Here is a 25,803-nt window from a genome sequence, read left to right on the forward strand (position 1 = left end):
TGGTTTGTTATATTGTGCATTTTGACAAATATTTGCAAGGTTGACTTTATCAGTACCATTGAGGATTTTGAATACTTGTTTCTTTACTTGTAATCTTCTCTGTTCTTAAGAGTTAAAAGTTTCAGTTTCTTCAGTCTGTCAGTTTAGGACATTCCCTTTAGACCCAGAATGTATCCAGTAGCTCTTTTGACCTGACTGATTTCAGTGAAGCAATGTCTTTTCTATAACTGAGTGATTGAAAATGTACACACTATTCTAAATGAGGCTTTACTTATACATGAAACAATTTTAACATCTCTTGATTTACACATCCTAACATTCTTTTGTCTTTTTGCTTCCCTACATTGTCTAGATCAGGTAAATGACATCAACAGAAACACCATATTATTTCATATGTAGATCAGTGTTTCCAGTGTTTCCTTTGAGTTTGCCAGTGTTGATTTTAATCTAAATGGGTTTTTTAATTTAATTTGCTGCTTCTCCAGCATTTGCTTATCATCCCAATTTTGTATAATCTGCTGTAATAACTGTACCAGAATCTGGATCATTAATATCAATTAAGTAGATCAGTGGTTCTAGAACAGATCCCTGCACATGTTCTGTTAGTCATGCCATCAGTTTCAGATTAAGTGTGCAATAAATTTAAATAAAAGATATATCTATTGCGTACCATTTATTCTGTGTTTTAGAAGGCATAAAGAGAACTATACATGTCAACTAGAGATGGGGAATCTTTGTAGTGCTTTTTTTAAACATTAATGTAAGAAGTGATGGCCTTGATTATTTAGATCTGCAACAGCTACTTGTGAAATCCACTGAGCTGCTTTAAAGCTGCTGAGCACAAAGTTAATGTACCTCATTCCTTGTACAGTTGTGTAAAAAAATATTAGGACATTTCTCAGAGTTATAAGCAAGAGCAAATAAAATTACTACAGGTCACACACAAAAGTGTAATTTTACATAAATCTACCTTTACCTTGATATTTAATCCCAATTATTCATTTATCTTCATAACTCCATGGCTGCAATATCATGTAATTTGATTTGTCAGATCTATTCTGCTCACAGAGGTCAATTTAAATTCAGACCTTCCAAATCGACAATCAGAAATTCATAGAAAAAAACTAAACATTTTCAGCATTTGTCTTTTTCAGTTAATATCAGAGAAAACAGATGATAAAATATCTGTTAGAAAACTAGATAGCAAAAAAGCAGCCTGCTTGAGTTTAAACCAATGATAGAAACAAGTTCTAATCATTCCTCATTAAAATCCCATTTTCCTTACTGATAGAATTTCATCCTTATTTATTCATTTATTTTTTAACCTTTGATGTTGCATAATCTGCATCCAAGGTATTCCACATTAAACAGAAAGATAAAAAGATCGATTCACATATGATAATGTGTACTATAATACAGTTTTTGTCCTTATCTTTGATAAGAGATCACAGGGCATCATAAGGCAGTTTCAGAATTCTTCAAAGCAATCCTAGTAATACGATTTGCGTTTTACAAATGCAAGAAATTATTCTGAGCCTTATACTTCAGAGTCCAAAGGGGCTGTTTCTGCAGATACATAGCATGTAAATTACTTACTGTAGTTACAAACAGGAACGTCTTTTTCTAAACAACTCCTGCAAAGGTTCAGGTTTCACTGTCTCAATGAAATGAATTATAACATGATAAGACTATAACACACTTTAAGAGTATAAGTAATAGGTTTATTCCATGCTGAAAAAAAGAAGAGAGAAAACACAACGTTTTGGCCGAAACGTTGTGTTTTCTCTCTTCTTTTTTTTCAGCATGGAATAAACCTATTACTTGTTCCTTTGCAGCCTACGCATGCTGACGCAGCTACCCACCTGAACTTTAAGAGTATACTGTGCACAAGTTCTACACAAAACACATTTATGAAAAAAAACATTTTAATGTCTTTTTCAAATAACAATTAAACTGTACTTTATTAAGTTTATTCCCCCCCAGTTTTTCCTTTTGTTTCTGCCATTATTTATATCAGATTGGAAAAGAACTTCCAGTTTCACTTTGACAGCATTACAGAAGCAAACCTAACCCTTGGTTTGCAGAGCTTGTGTCATCAAACCAGGATAAAATAAATTAAAAGTAAGGCAAGAGACCCTGTTGATCTAGAGGTGTAATTATTTAAGAGATGTCTTTGAATTCTAAGCTTATCCCAAGAAACCACGCATACTGTACATGCTCACTTCAATTCATTTCTTTATGGGAAAAAAGTGTTAAGCTAGGGTTCAAGGTCTGGTTAGAAATGACTATTGTTTCCATTGGCTTTGACTTTTAAATGAATTGTTTACTTTAGTAATCTTCTCATGTGGCCTGCAGTCAGGGAAGGGAGTGGGACATCTTACCCATCATCCTACCCATCATTGGCACCCTTGGTGCCAAGTTGTCATCCAGCCCCTCGATTCCTCCGTAGAGGGAGTGAGAGATTCTGCGTTCCCGGTCATCTAGCGAAGTGTTGAGGGGCAAATCAGGACCAGGAGGGCTCCCAGGTGTCTCCAGCTGGAAGAAAAGAGACAGGACATTCAGAGACACTTTCACATGAACTCAACACAGGGCGGGCCCAGCTGCTGCAACCCCAGGCCTGCACCCAACTGGGTGCCAAATGAACCAGAGAGCTTTAGATGGAGCACAAGATAATATGTGGTGACAGCTCTGCATAACAATCACCTTTCTTTTCCAAATTTAGCATCACCCCTCCATTAAGTCATGCCACACATCAGTACATTTCTACTCTAAATAAGAAACAATGGCTCCCCGATTTTTTGCTCTTTGAGAGTCTGGAAACATACTTATATCCCCTCTGGTGCTATAAGCTGTTGTGCCAATGAGCCAACACTGGAGAATTTGGTTTCTGAAGCTGACAAGCCTGTCAAGCCAACTCTGCTCTTGATAATACAATAAGGACAGGATCTGAAAGTGGGTGCCTGGGTGCTGACTACTCAGCCATTGCTCAGCTTTCATGTGACACTTTACTACAATGACATGCTTCTGATTTTATGTTTCTACTTCAGTAAAACAGCATAATAGATAGTAAATCAGGTCTGCCTTGTCTTTCAATAGATGCAAGCTCTTCCTTTACAATACACAAAACAGAAAGGAGGGTCTGGCATGTGTTAGTTGTGATTCTGAAAGGCTACAACCTATGTCCAGATTTTATCCACATAATACAAATGTGCTTTGTGGGGGCTTTTTAAAAGTTCTTGAACCAGACAACCTAACTGTGAACAAATTCTCACTCACGATGTCAGGCTGGAGAGCACTAAACAGGAAGACCCTTGGAGAAAAGCAAAGTTCTACAGATAGGAGTTCCCAGTTAGGAGTTAACTGCCCTGACCACAGCTCCACACTGCTGTTCCCCAGAATGGCTATACTTAATACAAACACTCCAGTCCCCAATAAAGAAACCACAGGAAGCATTTAACTAATGATCTGCGATCGGTTATAATGAATTTCCAGTTTTCATTTCACTAAGCTACATTTGGTCTGACTGAGCTTTACGAACCTGTACCAGTAACAATACATTAGCAATACCCAGCCATAGATTTTTTCTAATTGCTTCATCCAATTCAGGGGCCAGAGCCTGTTTTGGTCCTGGGAGAAAAACAGGGTACACCTTTGTATCGCAAGGCAAGAAAGACGTACCCACTCACACCAAGGCCAGTTTTCCCAGAAGGCATGTAACCTACCATTACCACCAGTATTTCACCCCTGCTAAAGTATTACATAAAATTAAATAAAAATATTGAATATATAAATCCTGATATATAAAAAGTAGTTGCATATAAAGTAGTTTACATTTTAAGGTGGGAGGGGGTTGTCATGGAAGGAAACCGGAGCACCCAGAGGAAATCCACACAAACACGGGGAGAAGGGGAGAACATACAAACTCCATGTAGATAACACCCTAGATCCAGAACTGAATCCAGGTACCCAGCGATGCAAGGCACCAATGCTACCTACTGTGCATAATGATACCATTAACTGTATCAAAAGAAGACAATTCTTCACCTGTTAATAAGGCAAACTCTGAACAAAAACAGCTCTGTAATATGTGAAAGCTTTGATTTTCAATAGTAATAAATTATTTTATCTCTTGCAGTACACTCCAGTAAATGGTTCTGCAAAATTTACTCTTGGTCACAATATTGTATAGTTGATTATTGCAGATGCAGGGCACTTAGAGATTGTGCCACAGTTTTTTTTGTTACAAGCACTTCACATTAACAATTAATTACAATTATTTAAAATTAATTGTTCTCAAAATTATATTTTGCTTTAGTTCGTTAATCTAAATGCATGTTTGTTTCAAAAAAGTTTAAGTAAATGAATGACACTATGACATTTGTTTAATCTTGATCACTCGAATACCATTACACCATTTCTGGAGTATAGTGTCCCCTTACCCTTTAAATTTTAATTACATTCTGGAATGCTGGTTCCTAAACCACATACCGTATATTAACATGTTGAATTTTCACTTCCAGAGCACCACTGATTCGTGAATCTTTTTCTCCAAGAGATAAGGACCAATATATATGAAAGACTCATAAACACGCATGACCAATCACCAACAGAAACCAGCAAATGTATAGGGTGCAAGCAAATAGGCAAGAGCTTGAGGAATTCTCATCACAGAGATTCCCACACAACTGCACTCCATCCCAGCAAAAACACTGAGAATTTATGATTCCATTGCAGCTGGAAAAAAGTCAAAATCTCTTATTGGTTGTGTCTCATAGATCCCTCCCAGCTAAACTGTTCATGAAACTGGCTTTGAAGTCAAAGCAACAGACTAATGTTTCATGACATTTAAGTCTTGGATTGCAGCCAGCAGCAGTAAAGAAGGAAAGGAATTCATGAAAAATAATAAAAAAAAAGACTCCACCCCTCCCACTACAAAATATACCGTGCAGATAAGACTGATGTTTGCAGAGGTCACCTGACTGGTATTATTTCAGTTGGAGGGTCTCATCTTTTTCATATAAATGAGCTGTTTAATGAAGTTCCAAATGCGGGACTTATCTTGCTCTGTCTGATACATCATCGGAAAGGTTTAGTGTACTGAAGGGCCAACACAATTATAATGGGAGCCTCACCGAATGTCAGCTGAATAATAACCACACAATGCAAAAGATTTAGACAGTAACATTTACTTTGTACAATATTTTTCAATTCTTTGTCTTGGAAAAAAAAACTGTAGATTAGTAACAACTAACATAAAGGAAGGTCATGGTCCACTTTCACTATGTAAATGAGGATTAAAGTGAATACCAAAAATAAAGTAAGTAAAAGATAAAGATTCTAGTTTTGTAAGGCACTGGTCAAGTAGCATGAGAATGGTAGAGCGATGTGGTAAATAAAAAGTTTTTCTGCAGGATTATAAAATCCTATCTGGAATTGGATGAGCTTGAAATAAAGCCTAATTTCACCTTTAGAAAACGTATGTCACCCAACAGGGATCTGTATTTTCTAAAATTGTTTTTCCCCATAGATGACTGTTACTTGTGTGTTGGATCTGATGACACCAAGCCATATTCTATTAAACACCCAGGACAAGGTAAACACCTGGCAAATGACATGTAATGGAGTTGTGCAGTGCTACACACAGGCAGCAAAAACAAACTATCAATAAAGAATGGGAAGCAGAGCAAGAAGAAGCTGCTTATAAAAAATATCACTTCAAGAGAATGTGGGGAAGCAGTAACAAAGAATGGTAGGGTATGCAGTTAAAAGAGTAAAGGGTATATCAAGTTATATTATAAATTACACAGTGCACTTGTAAGATCACAGAATGCTGTGCACAATGTTGGTCACCAAGATACCACTGTGAAATCACTCCAGAAAAGAGAAAGACCAGGTACATTAAATGTCCTACCTCCAACAGACTAAGTTCTTAATATCTTTAGTCTTAAACATACTGTAGAAAACAACTTATGCTAGGGATGTGAATCAATCACAGGCTTGCACTTTCAACATCCAGTAAGACGCTTTCAAAGCCAACCCAATGGACTTTCTAAAGGACTTTCTTTTTTTAAGAAAAAGAGAATAGGTTTCACAATGGGTTATTGATGTTTACAGCAAACTAGCCAGTAATGGCTAGATGTAATTCTCAGCTCTGTTGGCCACTAGCATCCAAACAAGCTAGACTGAACGGCCTTCCTTCATTTGTAATGTTTCTGTAGGAACAAGTGAACAGTTCATACTGTGAGTTACTCATCTTTTTCATTTTCCAAATCACAGCTTGAATCCTGCAACATGCTCTTCATGCCTTTATTACAATTCCTAAGATGCCAGGTCCTTTCAGCATTATCCAGAAAATAGTGTTTATCTGTTACCCTGTCCTAATGTTGTCCAAAAAGCATGCCATATGAACTGCAACCGATGACCTGTCATTGTTTCCCCAGTAACATCAAACAATAATAAACAGACAGGTGGTGAAAAAATGAAACCACTCTGCCAAGCAAATCAACATGTACCTGATGGATTATGAGCTTTTAGATACGTACCAGCAGTTTCCATATTGAACAGTTTACATTTTGCTAAGCGAGCCTTTTTTCCAGGATATAAATAACGGTGATGGAATAAAAAAGAATGAATAACTTTAAACAAACACTTTATACATGATGACACTGACATAAGTCAAACCTGCTGTTAGCAGGAACTTTGATCTAGTTTACACTACTCAAACAAACAACTCCAAATTAAAACATCAAAGCAAAAAATGCCCAAACTAAATACTTATGCATGCATATTTATTTAGGTGGGGTTGGGAAAGGCATTGCATTTTTATGCAACATTTCTGTGTAATCCCAGAAGAAAGCAGTCAAAAAGAGAGGGATTAAAGACTTATCATCATTTCTTACCTGATGATATATTTACAGTTAAACATTCAAGAAATAATGTTTCAAATAAAAAATGTGAGAAAAATAATAAAATTGCAGATTACCTTCTTTTTACACCCACATCCCCACATACACATGCAGTGTGTTGGTGCAGCCCTGGTAGAACACAGGGAGGCAAGACCTGTGTACGTGCTCCTCCAACACACTCACCTGTCAGAGTCATTCATCATTTGACACATTGTGAGCTCCTGCGTGCCTTACAGGAGAGTTACTACAAACTGCAGGAGTGCTGCATCAGTCACTGATGTCAGGCATGCAAGCGCTCAGCAGGTCCCTGGAGCTACTGCTGCACATTAAACCAAGGAACCTCACCCCACAGTTAGTCCCAGCAGTGCACGGCTGCTTGGAGAACTATGGTCACTATCGCACAATGACATAGACAACGCTCAAACTGGCATTGTCTCAGCTACTGTACACGCTCAGGAAATGTCTTTTCTGGTTGATGCACTGGATAGCCTTAAAAAAAAAATCAGTTGTCTTGTAGCTCCGCAGCTGCCTTTGAATTTTGTGGACTGGTATCTAGTTAGTATCAATCCTGTTTTTGCACATCTATAAAAGACACTAATGATTTCTTGTATAGTGATGATGTTTTAGTGTCAATGAATACAGAGCACCTTTAATGTTTGTTAAAAGAAGCTTAAGTCAAACTCTAAACACATTTAACTGATGCTATTATAAAACAATATAAGCATTTAGCTAAAAATGTTATAAAATATAAGTTGTATTTTCCAAATTGACTTTACAAGCCACCAGTCAGGCTTGCTACCTTGGGACAGAAAAATACAAATACAGTATCCACTGAAAGTTTTCTTATACAATATGTAACTCTCATAAATTGTCAGAATTCAGTTCACCTTCCCTGTCAGCATTATCCAGTGTACCATCACTTGATATGAATTTCTTATGGAAAAAGTCATTAAAGCTATAAAGAAAAGGTCACTTCAAATGCTCTTTTGGCACAAATAACTAAAGTTCAAGAGGATGGGCCTGTGTTGTTTCAACTGCTCTTGGGTCAATACTCATAAAAACAAATTTACTAGACAGTCTGATTGATAACTCTCTCAAGGCGCAATTGATCAGCACTCTCTTCTGTAGCCACCTTTGAAACAGGCACCATGGCAATCATGCTGTTTGCTTTTATCTGTCTCCCAACATCTGATCAAGGCTAATGATATATTTTTTCCTTGTTATATATTATTGATCTTTGATTGAAGCTAGTTACAGCTACCACCACAATTTTGGGAATTCAGGAAGAACAGCTTCTTAGGAAATGTTTTTACTGACTCGCAGAAAGAAAGGAAGTGAATGCAAAACATTGCCCAAATGTGTTTGCAATTAATGAATAGTACTCAGATCTACTCTTGATCATTCCCACAACATCACAGAGCACTTCTCAAATGCCAGTTTAGATTTTTTTTTCATTCAGATCCAAGACACTGTTGAAGTATTTAATATAGGTCATCTCTACACTTTACTGCACCTTTTAGCGAAGTAATATTAAATTAGGTGAGGTGAGAGTAATGGACTAGAATTTCCATGTTTTTATAATAAAAACAAAGCTGACAACTAATTAGCAAACCAAAGGACTGCCTCATCATTTTACAAAAAATGCCATTGATTCCCCCCCCCGTCAGTTCAGCAAATCGATCTTGCTCACAATATTTAATTTACAAAAGGCTAGCTCTGATGTGAAGGGCAAACAGCCTCATAAAAACAACAGAACAAGCACATGGGCAAGGAAGCATGAAAGGAGGAGGGCTGGCGGAAACCAAAAAAAATACAACCGCTTTAAAATCTCTGCTGGAAACAGCCGCTGGCACCCATGACACCAGCGCTCTCTCCACTGCCTCCCGGCAGCTGCAGTTTCTACTCCGATGGGCATGGCAGGCGTGCAAGCCCCCATCACCGGCCCCACATGAAGGATATGGCACCACACACGAGAGATCGCCACTGTGATCACCTGACAGTGACAGGGCAAGCCCGTCATGTCAGACACCGTATACAGTATATGCTTTTCTAGAAACAGAAAGTAGTGTCGTTACCCACAATGCTCTTTGTGTCTAAATGATTACTAGGAAATTAAATAAAGATAAAGTGTATAAATACTTCTTCTCCTCCATAGAGCCTAAATATGCATCACATTTGCTTTTGTCACTATATAATATGCGTTCAAGGAAACAGAGCAAGAGTCATGCAGGACAGAGGGGCCACTGTTTTGTTTCACGAATCTTTAAAATGTATTTGGATGTATCTACGGTGTGTCTAATAAACTATTTTATACAATGCCTTTAAAGTACCATCCACTTTTAAAGGAGACAAGTGATGTAGTGTGGCAGTTGGTCTTCAGAAATGAATTGATGGTGGAGAACGGGTATCTAGGATTGTTTTGGTTATTCTCTGCTAGATTTAGCAGACTTCATTCCTTCTTTGCATTCAATCAAGTTCTGCCTTCAAGGCTGTAGATGTACTGTACATTCAAGTCAGAAAGATGCCACCTATGTTCTAGTTCGCAGGAGACTACCTGCATTGAATGCAACTGGTTTGGACAGTGAAAATAGAAGATGGATTAAGTTTTAACAGGAGATAATGTATCAAGAGAAGGTAAAAGAGAGCTATCAAACATTTGCACCTCGTCATCCAGAGTATCAGAGATAGTAAAACGAAGAGTGAGCAGAATCAGAAGACCTATTCCTGTCAGCTGATCACCAGTTTTGAAAGCTTGAAACTTAAAGTTGAAGAGTGTGAGACAGGGAATTCTAGTTCAAAGAGAACAGCCAAGTGATCAGACAGACTTAGTTCAAATTAAGTGTGAAACAAGAGAATCATTTACAATGAATAAGTCCAAGATATGACCTTTTTGTGAGCTGGATTGAGAACAAGCTTTGAGAGACCAAAGAATTCTACAAAGCTAGAAAAGCCTGAGCTAAATTAGTAGGCTGTGAATCAATGTAGATATTTAAATCACGCAGAATAAGAATCTTATTAAATCCAAAACAAAGCAGAGATAGTAAATCAGCAAACTCGTTTAAAAAAGAATCCTTAAGCTTGGGGGGGGGGGGTCTGTAAACTGTTACAATGAACGTAGACTGGAGAACAGAGGTATTTTAAACGAGACACCCAATAAACAATGAAGAGGTACACTAAGCAGATTCACACAAAAAAGTAAATTGTACATAATAATCAGGCCCAGCCCATGGCCAGAGGGGCAAGATTGCTCAAAGAAATCATCCCCTGGAGGAATCTAGTTAAATACGTGACCATCATTTTGTCTGTGCCAGATTTTGTCTGTGTGAGGTGTTAAACATAAGATGGTCAATTACATTTGTCATATTTGACTCTTGCTTTTTACCTGGATTTCACAAACATAGCTTTTCTTTGACAAATAAGTATATATGAAATTTACCATACAAAAATACTTTTCAAAAAGAAATGCCAATATGTCTAACAAAATATTTGGAACTCTTCACCCCACGAACACAGTTTTGCTTATTGTGGTTTGTTATTTGATTATCACATTGATTAAATATTATTAAATATTATCACATTTGTGATTGTGAAATTTGCAACAAATATGTAATGAATTTTAGATCATGGGAATTTAGGTGGAAAACCTTTTCATCTTCTCTGGATATTATAATACAGAGACTATATACTGAAGACTATAATGATGTTAAAAATTTGAAAATGGCTTGAGATTGGTGTATGTGACTGTTTCCATGCTTCTGTGTTTAACAAATCAGGGACAGCAGTCACAGTTCAGGTACAACCGCAATGTGCAGCTCTTTTAAAATAGCCAGTGTTACAATTTTACAAATTATTGTTTATTTTTGCCCTTATGAACTATATTTCTGTGAGCAACCTTGATGTGGATACGGATGATTGGAGCTTGTCGCAAGCAGTAATCATTTACCTTTCTGAGAAAGCAAAGAAGGTCAAAATTATTGCTAAATTACTTTACTTTTGAATCACCAGCAGGAAGAATGAGATAGTGCTCAAATGGAGAAGTGGTACCACTCTCACTGACACCACTGCAAACACACAGAGCAGAAGCAGCCACCCAGTATTACTCATGTGCATTCAACTCCAGCTGCACTCAGATAGTTCTGTACCATTGTAATAAAACACACTACTTTACAGCCCACTAACAGCATGCTTTTATATAGCAAAATCAAATCACAGAGTAGAAAAGAAAGTGCAGATCCCATCCACTGTCTCAAAGAACTCAGCAATGAAAATCTTGTCACATTAAAAATAAAGTCATTTAGCATCTGTAAAACAGTGATTGTAGAGTGTAAAAGAGATTTAACAATTCAGTTGTATCAATAGCCTCAAATTAAACATGTAAGGCAAGTCACAGATGAATTATTAAAATGCTTTTAATGCAATGACATACTACTGTTAATATCTGGAAACATTACTTTAGCATGACAGTGACTTACAGTGGGATTTACCTGCAAGGATCATGAAGTACTGATCTGGCAAGTCAGCTTAAGAGTAGAAACCATTGTCTGCACTGACTAAAGATCAGACTCCAGCAGCTAAACCACTGCAAGAAAAAACTGAAATTAAACCCTCTTATGTGTTGGCTATAGACAAAATGCTGGACACATAATACGCTCAGTAATAGCAGTTTTACAATTTACGAAATGTTATAAGACGACTCAAGGTCACAAGTAAGTTAGGAACAACAAACAGCCTGACAAACTCTGTATAGCATCAAGGGACTGTAATCACATAAATTCAAATAAATTAGATTTAAGCATGATGTACAAGCTGCCTTAAAGAGTTTAAATAGAAATAGTAAGAATGCAGACATATATATTCATCTGATTGCTCTGCATAAATTCAACTGAATAACTCATTAAGAACATGTATCTGTCTGGATCTCCACAAGGAATAGCATTCAATGTCCAGTTTCAAGAAACAGAGTTTTCAATGCTGTTATTGATTAACTATGTGGAATGCCGAGAGTACATAAATATTCTTGCTTGTGAGATTGTATCGTTTAGAAAATGCAATACATGCAAAGGGCTCACCATAATATAAAGCTCTAGGAGAACATGATACTCAAGAATAGTTAAAAATGTATTTGAACAGCCATAATTTTGAACTTTCATGTAAGAAACCAACCACTATTGAGCATTTTACACTTTTATTAATTACAACTGAGAAATTTTATTTGCCTGCATGCAATAGTTACAGGTTCTGTGGGCTCAGGCATGTGTTTGCAAAAAACAAACTTATTATCAAAGTAATAATAATTACATTAAATAAAGTTTAGTTTGTGTGGTACTTTTGAAAATACATGGATGGTACAAAAAGGGCTGTTTATTGCAAGCTATATATTTATCTCTAATATCATTCAAGACTTTTACAAATGCAATGGGTGATGTAGAAATACAGTAAGTCCTTTATTTCATTTTAAATCACATTCTTCAATAGAAAAAGCACAAAGGTGAAACATGTTACTAACCTCGGTTGACATGATGAACTTATTCTGCATAAATTTTAACATATTACAAACACGGATTTCACTACAAAAGCACAATTTCAGACAGTCAGCTGGTTTGATTCATGGTTTCTGCAAATAACCTGGAATCAGCTTTACAGGGACATTTGCCTCTGTTCCCATATTAAATGCTTACAGAAAACAGCCTCCAGCTTAATCGATTTGGAAACACTGGCATTACGGAACAAAGAACGAATTATGGAAAAATTAAAGTGAAAAGGAAATGGTCGGAAGAATTTGTAGAACTTTCGCAACACAAATGCGCAAAGGCTGTCATAAGCATCCTTTCTGCTAACCCCGTGTGTGAAATCCCAAGGTGCCCTTTCAAACGAGCTCAGGAGGGGAACAAAACCTTGGAGAAAAGACAAGTTTCCAGTCTATTCTTGAACACGGGTCTCTGACATGCCCAAGGCTGTAGAGTGAGTCACAGGCCAAGAGACGTTCCAAGGACCTTTAGCAGCTCTGAATGGGGCAGGCAAACAAGAACAGATGTCACGGTCAGATAGAACAGAGTATTGTGCATATTTCTAACACAGATCTGTGCTGTATAGTCTATTTCTGCTGTATATAGTACGCTCTATATTGTGATACTCTGAAGCCAAAATGCTTTCTAGCAGTTCATTGCCGCATTTAGTCTGTAACATGGACAAGCAGACTGCATCAAAAGGATTCTACCCAGGAAAGTATCACAGAAAGCCTTATTTTTTTCGGTTATTGGGTCTGCTTTTTGATCTCATACCACGTACATAAGCCACCATACATATTTGTAAGTTGACAAACAAGTCACATATAGTAAACAAGGAAGTTCAATTTCACCATATCTGTAGGGAACGAAACATCATCAATTGCGTCTTTGGGCAAACCCTCTCCCTTCAGGGAGTGACTACATCTCTTTCTTCAATCACCATCACAACTCATTTTCTCCAAGAACCATGTGATGGACAGATAATGTCTGACCTTTGCTTTCAATGTCCTGGAGTAGATTTCAATCTGATTCTCACAGGAATGAAACCAAGGTTAGGAACTAACCTCACCACAAGGCTTGATAATGATGATATGCGTCACAGAAAATGACTTTGTCTATTTACAGTATGAGTCTTGTAAGAGACAAAAAAATGTAATATGGTTTTGGCAACTTGAAAAAATACTGTAAATATCCTCTTTACATTGTTTTCTTATAAACTATTATTTAAATAATCTTTTAACAGATCTTTTATACTTTAGGTGGGTAGCTGCGTCAGCATGCGTAGGCTGCAAAGGAACAAGTAATAGGTTTATTCCATGCTGAAAAAAAGAAGAAAGAGAACACAACGTTTAGGCTGTGGAGCCTTCTTCAGGTGACACCTGAAGAAGGCTCCACGGCCCAAACGTTGTGTTCTCTTTCTTCTTTTCTTCAGCATGGAATAAACTTTCATTTGTTCCTTTGTAGCCTACGCATGGTGACATAGCTACCTACCGTACTTGAACTACTTCAGCCATCTTCATCTCAAAGCTTGTCACAGACCAAGTGAAAGACCTGTAGCTATATAAATCAACACCGCCTTAGGAATATTTTGATATATTAACCATCACTACAACAAGTGCTTACAAATGTCACAACATGACTTCTAGTCTTCCTCGGCACTACACACTAAACTACAATAAGGTTAGAAGTTCAAATAAATAAAATATTGATATATTAGTAATGTTTTTTAAGTCTGTCCCAAGCCCTTCTTCAGCTGGTAGTGCATGGAAAAGCTGCCATTTAGCTGTTGTTTCAAACATTGCTCAACTGCAATTAATCAGGCGCAATCATTTCATGATCTGTATGCTATATAACCACTTTCCACAATTGATGTGCACAGTATACATTGTTGAGAACAAATAAGAAAACACAAATGTTTCACAAACTGTTTCAATCAATGTTACCTAAAGAGGAGTGCAGAGGGTACCAAACCATTTCAGCAAGAGACCTCTGACTCTGGAGTATTTATGGCAAATTGTCTAGTTGCGTCTCATGAAATAAAGGTGTACAGTCAACTTTAAAACAACACTGAACGTTATAACCACTTCATACATGAATTAAATCATTATATTCATTTTTGACCCTAGAAAACAATAAAAGCTTAAGCACTTTAAATGGTAGAAAGATTGTACAATTTTTTTGCCAAAAACAAAAATGCCCTTAAACATTTGTAATAAAAATATTTCTCTTATGGCCAGATTGAAATACATGAGGGTTTTACAAACAGCAACATAGCAGTTTTCTCACTTTTGTCAATTAAATGTGGCTTATTTTTTCACTAAGTATGAAAGCTGGCAAAATGCCCAGGACACAACAGCTTAAGACACTGCATGCATATATGCTTCATTTTCCATGTGCAAGCTGCAATATGGCACCTGTTAGCAGTCTGAGCATCAGTTAGCTTAACCAGCAACTGACTGAGAAATCAGAGAACCTGACTGCAGGGAGCACACCTGTAAGCAGGTCAAGATGATACCCCCCATTTGTTTAATCCTGTTTATCTTACCTATGGAATTATCATATTTTATCAAACGGATAGTTCCGGTCCTGAAATCCGATTGGCTGATACGTTTTCAAAGCCGTGCTATATTCTCTGATATACGCACATCCCGGAAGGAATTTTGACTTTTTACTGTGTGATAAAGAAATATCAATGCGGTAACTGATAAATAATGGTCAATCAAATACATCGCATAGGCTTCTAAAGATGACTTCTTAGTTTAGATAAAAAGGCTTGGATTCTCAGGTAGTTGATACATGTGTCTTCTTCTGCTGTCTTTGCTGCACTGTTTTTTGTGCTCTCGTTGAATGATAAGGTTGGATAGTTTAAATCATTTTAATTCTTATAAAATGATCAAACGCTCGGTTAAAAGCAAGGGAGATTATGTCTGTTATAGTGGACATAAAAACGAGAGCTCGCTACGGCGTTATTGGAAACCCAATTTTAATGACAAAGCACTGGAGTGATATCCTGGCAGGCACTAAGACCAGCACCAGTGGGAACACTCCCGCAGCAAATAAGAAAATGCCTGACGAACTAGGGATTGGACAGTTTTTCAATGCTTGTACGATGAATGGAAAAGTTCAAATAAATGTGCTAAAGAAATAAACAAAAAATAAGCCATTTATTCCTTTATCATATTGGCTAGCTAATGTCCCCTCTCTGCTAGTTAAATGTTACTTATGGCCGTGTTTCTGGGTTGCGCAGCAACGAGAGATTATATTTTCAGGCGGAGGAACGTAAACAGCTTAATTTTCATGTTAAATACATTTTTTAATTAAAATTCTTTCTATACAGCAATTGCATATTTGGGGACCGTTTTATAAAAGCAATAAGGCACTTGAGGTCTTTGCTATATCGTGAGTATAGTCACAGTTCACGTCGGGCCTAACAACACCTTTGAACTGTGACTATATCCACAATATAGCACGGCCTCTCGTGCCTTATTGCTTAATTGTATGTCTCAAGGAAACTTTCAAATTCTTGGCTTATGATAAGTTTTCAGTATGAAAAATGACAGTGTTAAAAAGAAACTGGTATAGTATCCCAAAGAACTGACAATCTTGACTGCATTTTGTGGAGTGTTTCGTCACTTTTCCTGTACAGCAGTAGTCTGCGAGTGAATGTTCACGAGGCCAGGTCATCCCTTTTTATTAGGATTGTTGAGACAGCCCTTGCTTTTTGAAGTTGTGCCATTGTAGTCCTAGCACTATGATTTTGCATTGTCTTGTCCAGCACTAGCTTTCTCTGCCACCACCTGGGATTTTCTCTGGCCCTCAGAAGACAAATGTGTCACTCAGGTTTCAGTGTTATATCCTTATCCTAGGAGCAAGCAGATTATTTTAAGCAGATGGTGAACTAGTCATTCTGCTAAAACAGATGTGTTACATGAAATTTCTTGCACCACCACCACTGCAGTGTGAAAACAATTACACAGATTGATAAGATGGAACGGCAGATCTAGGCCACTATGGTGATCATCTGCATTCCAGGGCAAAAGCCATTGACGATTCAAATGAAGACATATCTTCCGCTGACCTTGCATTCATTAAAATAATATTGAATGGTTAATTATGCTGCTTATTAGTCAATTTGTTTTGTACCCTCATTATTTTGTTTTTAGAAGGAAAGATAATAGTTAAATAATCAAAGCCACCTGCTCACAAGTGAAAACATACTTAAGTAACGTAAATGTGCCCAGAGTATTATCAGTTTGCATCAGTAAATGTGCAACAATGTAAACAAAAATGGATCAAAATGTTTGTTTTACTTAAATATTCAGTTATACATTACATCTGGGCAAATAAACTCTTTCTGTTGATCATTTATGTCTCACTGCCCTAGAATTAGGAATTAATTTGAATTTCTTCAAATTCATAGTCAAAGTGAAGAGCAGAAGTGGTAGAATTGTTCAGTAGGGGATCTTATGAATTTATAGAAATGCAAAAAATAAAAGCATATCAATCAGCAAAAAATTGGGCTAGAACCAGTATTTCTTACAGCAAACCTTTATCAGAACACATTTACGAAGACAGTACAGGAGAAGAATTAGTGTCAACCTTCTCACCTCTGCAATCTCCTGATAAGAACCACCTGGTTTAACTCACTTTTAAAGTCAAATTTCCCTGTCTTTGAGCAATTGCCAGATTTTCCTATCTATAACTTTGCATTGATTTTTACGAACTTCCTGCAACCTTTATGATCTTGATCAATTTTAAAAGTGCCACCTGTTAAAACATCAGAATGAATCTTCATAGAGACATGACAAGAAGTTTAACATTGCAGTACAGTTAAAACCTCTTAAAAATCCTCTTTTGACAGGTTTTATAGTTGCGCCTTAAGAAGAAAGGCATGTCAAAGAGCATCAAAGCAAGAAGATACAATTAATATTCAGCAAAGCTTGGTGGGTTAAAGATTCACTCCCATTCCCAGCAGACAAATCCTTGCCTCTCTATAGCCAGAGCTCTGAACAAGCTACAAAGAGAATCCCTACAGAAAAACAATTACATCATGCTTCCAAAGTGAAGCTAACCAATTACACAACCCATGATTATGTTTCTAATTAGTGATTAATATATTCAATAATCTCTTATTACCTCATTTCGTTTGGAAACTCTTCTTGCAACTATCAGCTGTATCATCCCTCGCTTGTTTCCCTCTACAGACATCGACTTTCGCAATGTTTCCATGGCATCTTGGTTGGTCTTTCCCAACAACGACTCTCCGTTAACTGCTATGAGTTGGTCGTTTACTCTGAGCCTTCCATCCTGTGAAAACAAAACTAGAACTTAGAACGACATGTACCTACAATTTGAATTAAATCTATGAAATGCCCATTAAATTGTGAGGAGACAGTGGTGCTGAAAGTCAAAGGGATGATTACTGCAGTGGTTCTTAACCTTGGGATGTGCAACATGCTAGATTTTTTAATAAGGTGAACCACTGAAAGCACAAATTACTTCAACGATTTTTGATAAGGGGCGCGAGACCGCATGCTGAGGACCAAACAGGTACAGGCTGCAGGAAAGGTTAAGACCCACTGGCCTAGAGCATTCTCTCTCCAAGCCACTACAGAAGAAACCGTGGCAGAGGATTACTGAACTGCACTATGTGAAAGGAAGCTGAAACAGAAGATCATGTGCAATATAATCATACCTTGTTCATTTTCTTACATTTCATCTATTTGACCTAAAAAGAGACATTTTACGTGTGGTGCTACACACAGAACAGCCTTGAAGAAAGTTTGTAAACCTTTTAAAAAAATGTATCACTTTCACTCACAATGCTGACAGAGGCAAATTAACAGATGTCAAAATGACATGGAAAAAATGTCAACAGAACATTACGGGGACTTGCCTTGTATGCTGCTCCTCCGTTAATAATTGATTTGACAAAGATGCCCAAGTCTGCATGGTTCTCCTTTGACCTGTTGCCTTTAACACTGACACCCAGGCCCGCCGAGCCAGAGTCATTCAATGGGATCTCAAAAGTCAGAAATTCTCTGGTTCCATCAGGTGTTAGAACAAGGTCCTCCTCTTCTGCTTTCTATGGGAAAGTGAAGGAGACAAAGGACCTGTCAGATCACATTCCCTTGTCATCTTTATTCTGCAGTCTTCTATGGACCATTACGATACTGCTTTTATTGTTACAAGCTTTCTTATCATAAACCTCAGACAACGCTTGGCAGCAATTTAAGAATCATCCAGCAATGTTAGGTTTTGACATTTATATAATAGAGCTTTTTAATCCAAAGTATAATGTAGCTTGGAAATCAGACACTTTCAATAGGTTTCTGTTCAAATGTTTTGGTGTAGAAATAATTATAAGAGATAAAGGTTAAAAACAATTTTTTGTTGCTCAGACACTGCGTACTGTCAAATATGTGCCAGACAGCATGCATCTGCAACTAAAATCACAAACTACTAAGTGGAGAAGGTTTAATCAGTCAAACATGTCAAAACTCAGGTTTATTCTTTGTTGAATATGTTTATAGGAACGGAACGGTAAAGAGATTTGCAATAAAATCCATTGCTAGCTGACCCCTGTCATTTAAAGTTGATCTTTACTTGTTTGTAGAAATGATGAATGATTTGTATAGGGGGAAAGCGTCAGCACCATCAGAAAAGTTAGCAGTGGTGGCTGTGAGCACAGCAGTTTTGTAAGGGTATGATGGACAGAGCAGCTCATCTTAAATAAAAAAAATCTTTTACAGCAGATAATCCATTTTTGTAACTTTGTGACAGTCTTGCTTTATATATTCCAGGGATAGTCGCGCTATGTCAGTCAATAATTATTGCTAATGAATGTTGTATGCTGCAAAAAAACAAAAAAAAACACTTTTCTTAAACTTAAGATATTTTTTATAAGATGTGCAGTCAAAAGGTATTTGACTATGGAAAAAAACATTACTCAATCACAAATTCAAACAAAATCCTACAAAAATAAAGACCATAGAAGTTCATTTAGAACAGGTGTTTCCAAAGGTCCCAAAGAAAATGTGCTGTACAATATGTGCACATGCAGCGTGCAATAGCTTTCAGTCACACTATGAAATGTGATGAAAGTCAATTCCAACACAGAAGAACACTAAAACACTAATTGAAAACCATACCCATATGTTTTGCTTTAAATGTTGTAAACGGAAAATAATTTTCAGTACTGGTATTTAAAGACCAATTTAAATGTAATGAACCATTGAACTAGGCAGGTCTTCAAAAGTATACCCCTATGCACGAAATCCTAAAACAATCTTCAAAGGTTTAGAAATGAAGGTATGACAGTCTGCCTTTTTGTCCAAGTATCTATACCATGAAATTAGATATTTAAACAAAAATGTAACTGCTGTGTGTTTTCTTTGACCTTTTTCTTAGGTTGTACAAATGTTGCGTGTTCAATGCTCCAAGATATGATGACTGAACTTCTAAGAATATCTTAAAACTGGAAATGTGCTGTTTAGGAGGGCAAGACGAATTTGGGCAAATATATTACCTACTTTACCTCTCATGATTGATCTGCATTCCGAGAATGACTTTCTCTTTCCCTACTAGTGTGAGGAAATAGGTAGATTGAGTCTTACACTGATACTACACTGTCTTTATAGGCATTATTCAAGTTTGTGTTAAGTGCTGAACTGGTGCTTTGATTAATGTGATCGTATTCACACCAATACAAACATCTGTATACTTCAAGAACTAGAGAGCCTTTGAAAAGCTGGTTCTCTGCCCACTTCTACAACAGAAACCCAGATTGTAATAGGGAAACATTAAAAGGCGAAATTATTGTTCCAAGTAAGCCTCCTTATAACTCAAATGTTTTTCTTATACATTTACTGCACAAATTAAAATTTGATCCTTACAACTGTTTACAGAGAAGTTGGTGTGGTCACTAAAAGCCATTACAAAAATAAAGTTCATAACTTATGCAGAAATCAAGCGAGACAGGTTGCATGGCAGAAGTCCCAGTAAGCAGTTGAAAAGAGGTTTTAAAGAATGTTCAGTCATTAGTTGCTGAAGGCTAACATGACAGTCTGCCTTTTTGTCCAAGTATGTCATACATTCAGATTTATTGAATGTATGACATGAAAAATACTTCATAGATTCAGTATAGGAAATACAGTTGTATTTCAGAAGCTATGCTTCAAGATATTAAGATATGTAGCTGTTATCTTTAATGCACTGTAAACAAAACTAATGGAAAGCTGAATTACATGTTTGTTCCCAATTTCTAATTGTTTGCATCCTATTAAAAAACACTTTAAAAGGTAAATCTTCCTATAATTATTGATTTTCCAACCGGTTGATTCAAAGCAGTGAAAAAACCCTCAGATATTCTTACATTAAAACCAATGTTTTTGAGGATTTGATCCTTTTTCATGTGGGCTGACAAAAAAGGCAGAAAAAGGCCTTAGTTATTAAAATGTAACTATTATGTTTTTCAAACATTACTAGATTACCCTTTATGCTAGAGTAAGGATCAATTTAATAATTTCATAGGACAAAGAAAATCCTTATGGAACTACAGGGGAAACACAATGACAACTCGGAATGGTGCGCCATTGTTTCATATGCTTGCCTTTGAAGACATGGAGGGGAAAAAAATGCCTCCCTGAATTATTCTGGACATCATGCCTGAAACAATTAGCACCATTTTAAAGTATTCCACACAAGCCAGGATTCAGCGACACTAAGTTCATTTAAAATGAATTTAAAAGCCTAAAAGAAACCAGTCAAGGATGTAATTGCTAAAAAGCCCATGAATGATAAATATTGTACATGAATTTCTTTATGCTGTTTCTTTCCAATAAATGATGACAAACTGTGAATATTAAGTAATTCTGAGGAATGCAGATTCATAATTTCAAGTGCAATTAAACTTTTGAGGTATGAGCTAACAAACACACCACACCAGCTTCACTGGGAAATTCTACAAACTCTATAAAGCAATGGATTTCAGATTTTCGTGGTCAAGGTAAATTTATTTTAATCTAGTCATCGTAAAATTGAAGCACACAGTGGTATAACTGCCATGAAAAGTACTGGAAAACTGTAGAAATTAACATAATGTAATGCAAAACGTCAAGGAAAAGCTTAACTACCTCAGTCAGTAATATGCAGTTCCAAATTGTTTCAATTTCACAATAAGAAAAGAACAGATTCACCACACAATAAATGTATTTGAAGATGCTGCAAGATATTCAAAAAAGGTAGCAAGTGTAATGTAGAACTTCGAGAACTGCTTATTAGTGCCTTAGCTCGAAGTTTTCAGCACAGTGCTCAGTGTCACTTTAAGCAAAACATGGTCCAGTTGCGAAAAATCGCAATCTTTCCTGTTAAGCCTGTACATCTCTTCTACAGTCATGCTTCTATAGCACTTTTCAATGGTATGTTCATTTATTAAAATAATAGTAACAAATAATCTGCAAACTCAAGCCAGGTGACAGGTATAAACGTACTAAATCTCTACAAACCTATTTACCCTGTCTTTTGCTGTAGGGTTATGAAACACATTATGTACAAAGACAGAAATAATACTTTTTAAAGTTTGTGTTTTTGTATAATTTGTACTTTTTAGACTAATTGTATTTCTGCTTATTTACGGAAAGGCTTACAGCCCACTCTTTATTTACCAGTGTGCATCTGAAAAGATTAACGTGAAGAATTAAAAGTGACAAAGCACATAAGTTAGAGTTAATATGCATGCTGTTGGAATAAATCGTATGTCAATTAGTGCATTAATTTATTATTTTTTGCTGAAAGACATTGTAAATAGAAGAAAGGAAATTATTTAATTCTCCTTGCAACAAGCACAAAAAACAAGCCTCTAGCTTTCATGCACTGAAAGAAACAGTTTAATCACACCTGCAGGTTATATTCACAATATAAAATCTCAAGAGCTTTTAGTAAGTTAAAGAAGTTTGGTAATGTCTAAAAAAAAATATGTTCTGGGGCACAGCCTCAGCATGAAATCAATTGTTTTCAAATCAAATACACAACAACAGTAACAATAATTATATTCTAATGAGTATAGGCAGGCAATTGCAATAACCACAATGATGAAATGTTCTAACTATTCAATGCATGCCAAAAAAAACCTGTGCATAAAACTTTAACCTGCTAACCATTACACTATGGAAACACTAGTTTTTTTTTTTTTATAGTGCCATTAAACCAATAAAATAGCTCATATCTAGTCTGCTTTTAAACAAGGTTTTATCATCACAGAAAAGATTATCTAATCTTTCTAACAGCAAAACAAGCTTCCCAATGCAAGCTCCTGCTCTTATTACAATATCAGATTGATCAGTTCCAAAGGGTAGGAAATGAAATTAAAAAATGAACTTTAGATCATGAATTAAGGACATTAAGGTAAAAAAATATTTGATTTATGTTCATGGATGACCAGCACCTGATTGTCATTCTTTGTATCCTTATTTTATTAGATTCTAAACGTGTTTCCATGCACAGTCAGTGAAGTGGTGAAGCGCACTACAGTTGCACATGAGGGGGAATGAAGACCCAGTCTACCACGACTCCAGTGGCAGCTGGCACAAAATGGCCAAAGAGCTGCAGCCACAGCAGACTTCAGAACTGTGATTACAGTACCTCCAGTAGCCAGTGGGCCTCCCCAGCCGACATCGGTTCCCTCACAGATCGCCGCTAGGGGAACATTCAAACCAACAATTAAACCTCAGCGCAACAAAACAAAATGTCACAATTCTGACCGTTATTTACTATTAGTTTCCTAATAGTAAAGAATTTCTTTTTACAACTCATTTCTTCAGTGTTTCCCTTACCTGCAGGGACAGCTGTTGCTACATGCCAAAATAATAGCGAACGCTTGTCAGTTAAAAAATAAAAATTATAAAAATGTGTGTTTTGTGGGGTGTGATTACTTCATTTAAGTCAAGCAGTAAACGATACAATACTGCAAGGTTTTCATTATTATAACTATTAGTGATGATACTTCACAGTTTTTCAGTCAAGTAAATACCAGATTTTCTAAACAGTCTCTAAAGATGGCATTACCCGCTTTGCCTGCTTATACTATATACCCAGAGTGCCAAATTATTCTTTTTGCCCTTCTCTTGCCTACCGCTTTATCCATCTGTTAGCTAAATACCCTACTGGCTGTGGAGTGGTTAACAGATAAAAAGCTTTTCATTCCAGAAAGTCAGTGACATGTTATGGTTCTGTTGGCACCACAAAGAGAAACACGACTTTGTCAGAGGTATTTAGAAAACTGATTAAAACTCTACATTTGAACAAAAGATAACATCTGCTGTGAATAATTGTGCACATTATAAAAAGAATGAACTGAAAAGGTTCAGTGAGTGACTTTAAAAAATATACAATAGAATGATTACTTAGGGCAAGATTAAAATTGTGGGGATACAAGGTAATTCTTTTCACATTATACTTAGCTTTATATTTTTTACCAAAAAAGGTATAATCAACTAGAAGTCCTGTATTTTGCTACTGAATGTGTCCATGCTGCAGATAATTATTTTGGTCTTGTAATATTTAAATATCATTTCAGTTTCTTAATACTATAGCTTAATTTTAACAACATGAAATCTTCATTTTTAATACCAAAAATGACTTGTGCTGGAGTCTAAAAGAAATTACCTGCCACTTACAATTATGAACTTTTAGACTGATCTCATCTTTACTGGGACGACATACTTCTAAGAATATCAGGCTGCTGCTACTATTTGTGATGGTGGTGGACCAGTAGATGATGTTCTTCTGACTGAAGATCCAAACCAAAGTCCCAGGATGGTGACCAAGAACAGTGTGGTAGGAAATGTCACATTTAAGTTGGGATGTTAAATCAAGATCATGCCTACTTGGTAATTAAAGATCCCAAAGCTCTGTTCATGAGAGGAGGGGGTGCTACCACAGTATCCTGGTTAAATACCACTCAGACCTTTCTAAATTTCCCCCTTAACTCAATTTGGTGAAGCAACTAAACACTTCTTCCGTGTAGTGGGGTTGCAAGAGAATAAGGCTACTGCCTTTTGCCAACCCAGTTGATCTTGCGCCTCATTATTAGATAAAGCTGCCTCCCTTCAAGTATGTAAACTACTTTGGAACCCATTTGGATGGAAGTACTAGAAAGACACAAGGAGTTATCATTTATTCTAATAGATACTTCCTTGCATTTAATTGTTCCTTTTCTACACAGTAACCATACATCTTACTGTCAGAAAACAGCAAAGCTCAAACTGATCATAAAATTAAAATACGGAGGCCTTAAATGTAAAAGTCACTTCCAAATGGTTCTTTAATAACCTAAGCATAACTGTAAATAATATAGAACATATGGTACTATTACACTTGGCAGATGCACAGATTGTTATGAATCTGAGCATTTTAAAATTCTGTACATGGAAGTATTGGCCTACTAACACACAAACAGTAAATTCTGACGATTACATATACAAATACCAAAAACTGTCATATGTTATGCAAATAACTGATAACTTCAGTTCAGGAAAAAAAAAGGGAGACCATAAAAATAAAAACAGCACATAAGCGATAAAGTTATGAACTTTCCTAATAAGGTTTATGAAGTGTATTTTGGGTGGATCAAATACTCTTTATAGCATCATCATTTAATGGAATAACTGCAAACTAAGTATGTAAGTGCCAGCTATGTGCTGACATGGGCAGAAAATATGTTTTTATAATGCTTATTAAAAATGAGAGCTCAAAGAGCAGCAGTAACAACATTTTAAAAAGGGTCATATAATAAACAAGGCTCACTCCCAGGAACAGTGATCAGCCCTTATCAAAATGTTAAATAAATAATATGCTCATCTTTCATCATGCTCATTCTAGACTTTACTGAGTGGGTTTTCTCTTAGGTGACAACACTTCACAAATGTCATTTAATATATCATGAGGTGTTCAAAAGAGCCCCAAGAAATGACCTCTCTAGCTATGATATTACATTAAACAGAAGAGGTTACTTCCATGTCTTAGGAGAGTGACAAGACAATTTTAAAGGAATGGTCCAAAAAACAAAGAAAGTTAAATAAGTAATGAACTCAACTTAAATGAGTTATGAAGTTCAGAAGGTGAACCATTGTCAATTCAGATTTTCTTGAACAGCATTGACTTCAGGCAACAAAAAAGGTCTTGCTGTGCTTTACATCAATACAGATCAAAGCCTTCTGAATGCAGCATATCAATAGAATAGTATTGAGCATACTAGAGAAGAGGGAAAGAGATTCTGACCCCACAGCACACACGGTGTAATTTGAGAACTACCTTTGTGTGGAATACAAACATTCCATGTTATTACAACACTCTTACATATAAATATATAATTATTGCACCTGCATCAAGTG

At 36.3% G+C, this 25,803-nt stretch overlaps 1 protein-coding gene across 7 annotated transcripts in view; it reads right to left on the minus strand.

The window, feature by feature from the left end:
* The window catches only part of LOC148657083 (partitioning defective 3 homolog), a 429,232-nt gene that overhangs the window by 170,576 nt on the left and 232,853 nt on the right, over nucleotides 1-25,803 (minus strand). For 4 of the 7 annotated variants that reach the window (XM_088642914.1, XM_088642910.1, XM_088642911.1 and 1 more), the window contains 4 exons: nucleotides 23,054-23,107; nucleotides 18,309-18,497; nucleotides 17,549-17,719; nucleotides 2,382-2,535 (listed from right to left, as the gene is read on the minus strand). In XM_088642914.1, coding sequence (XP_088499040.1) covers nucleotides 2,382-2,535; nucleotides 17,549-17,719; nucleotides 18,309-18,497; nucleotides 23,054-23,107 — 568 coding nt within the window. The remainder of the gene's footprint in view (nucleotides 1-2,381; nucleotides 2,536-17,548; nucleotides 17,720-18,308; nucleotides 18,498-23,053; nucleotides 23,108-25,803) is intronic. The other 3 variants (XM_088642913.1, XM_088642916.1, XM_088642912.1) reach the window with 1 other exon arrangement.

This window comes from Lepisosteus platostomus, chromosome 8 (genome assembly GCF_059453375.1).
Source record: "Lepisosteus platostomus isolate fLepPlt1 chromosome 8, fLepPlt1.hap1, whole genome shotgun sequence".
Taxonomy (NCBI): domain Eukaryota; kingdom Metazoa; phylum Chordata; class Actinopteri; order Semionotiformes; family Lepisosteidae; genus Lepisosteus; species Lepisosteus platostomus.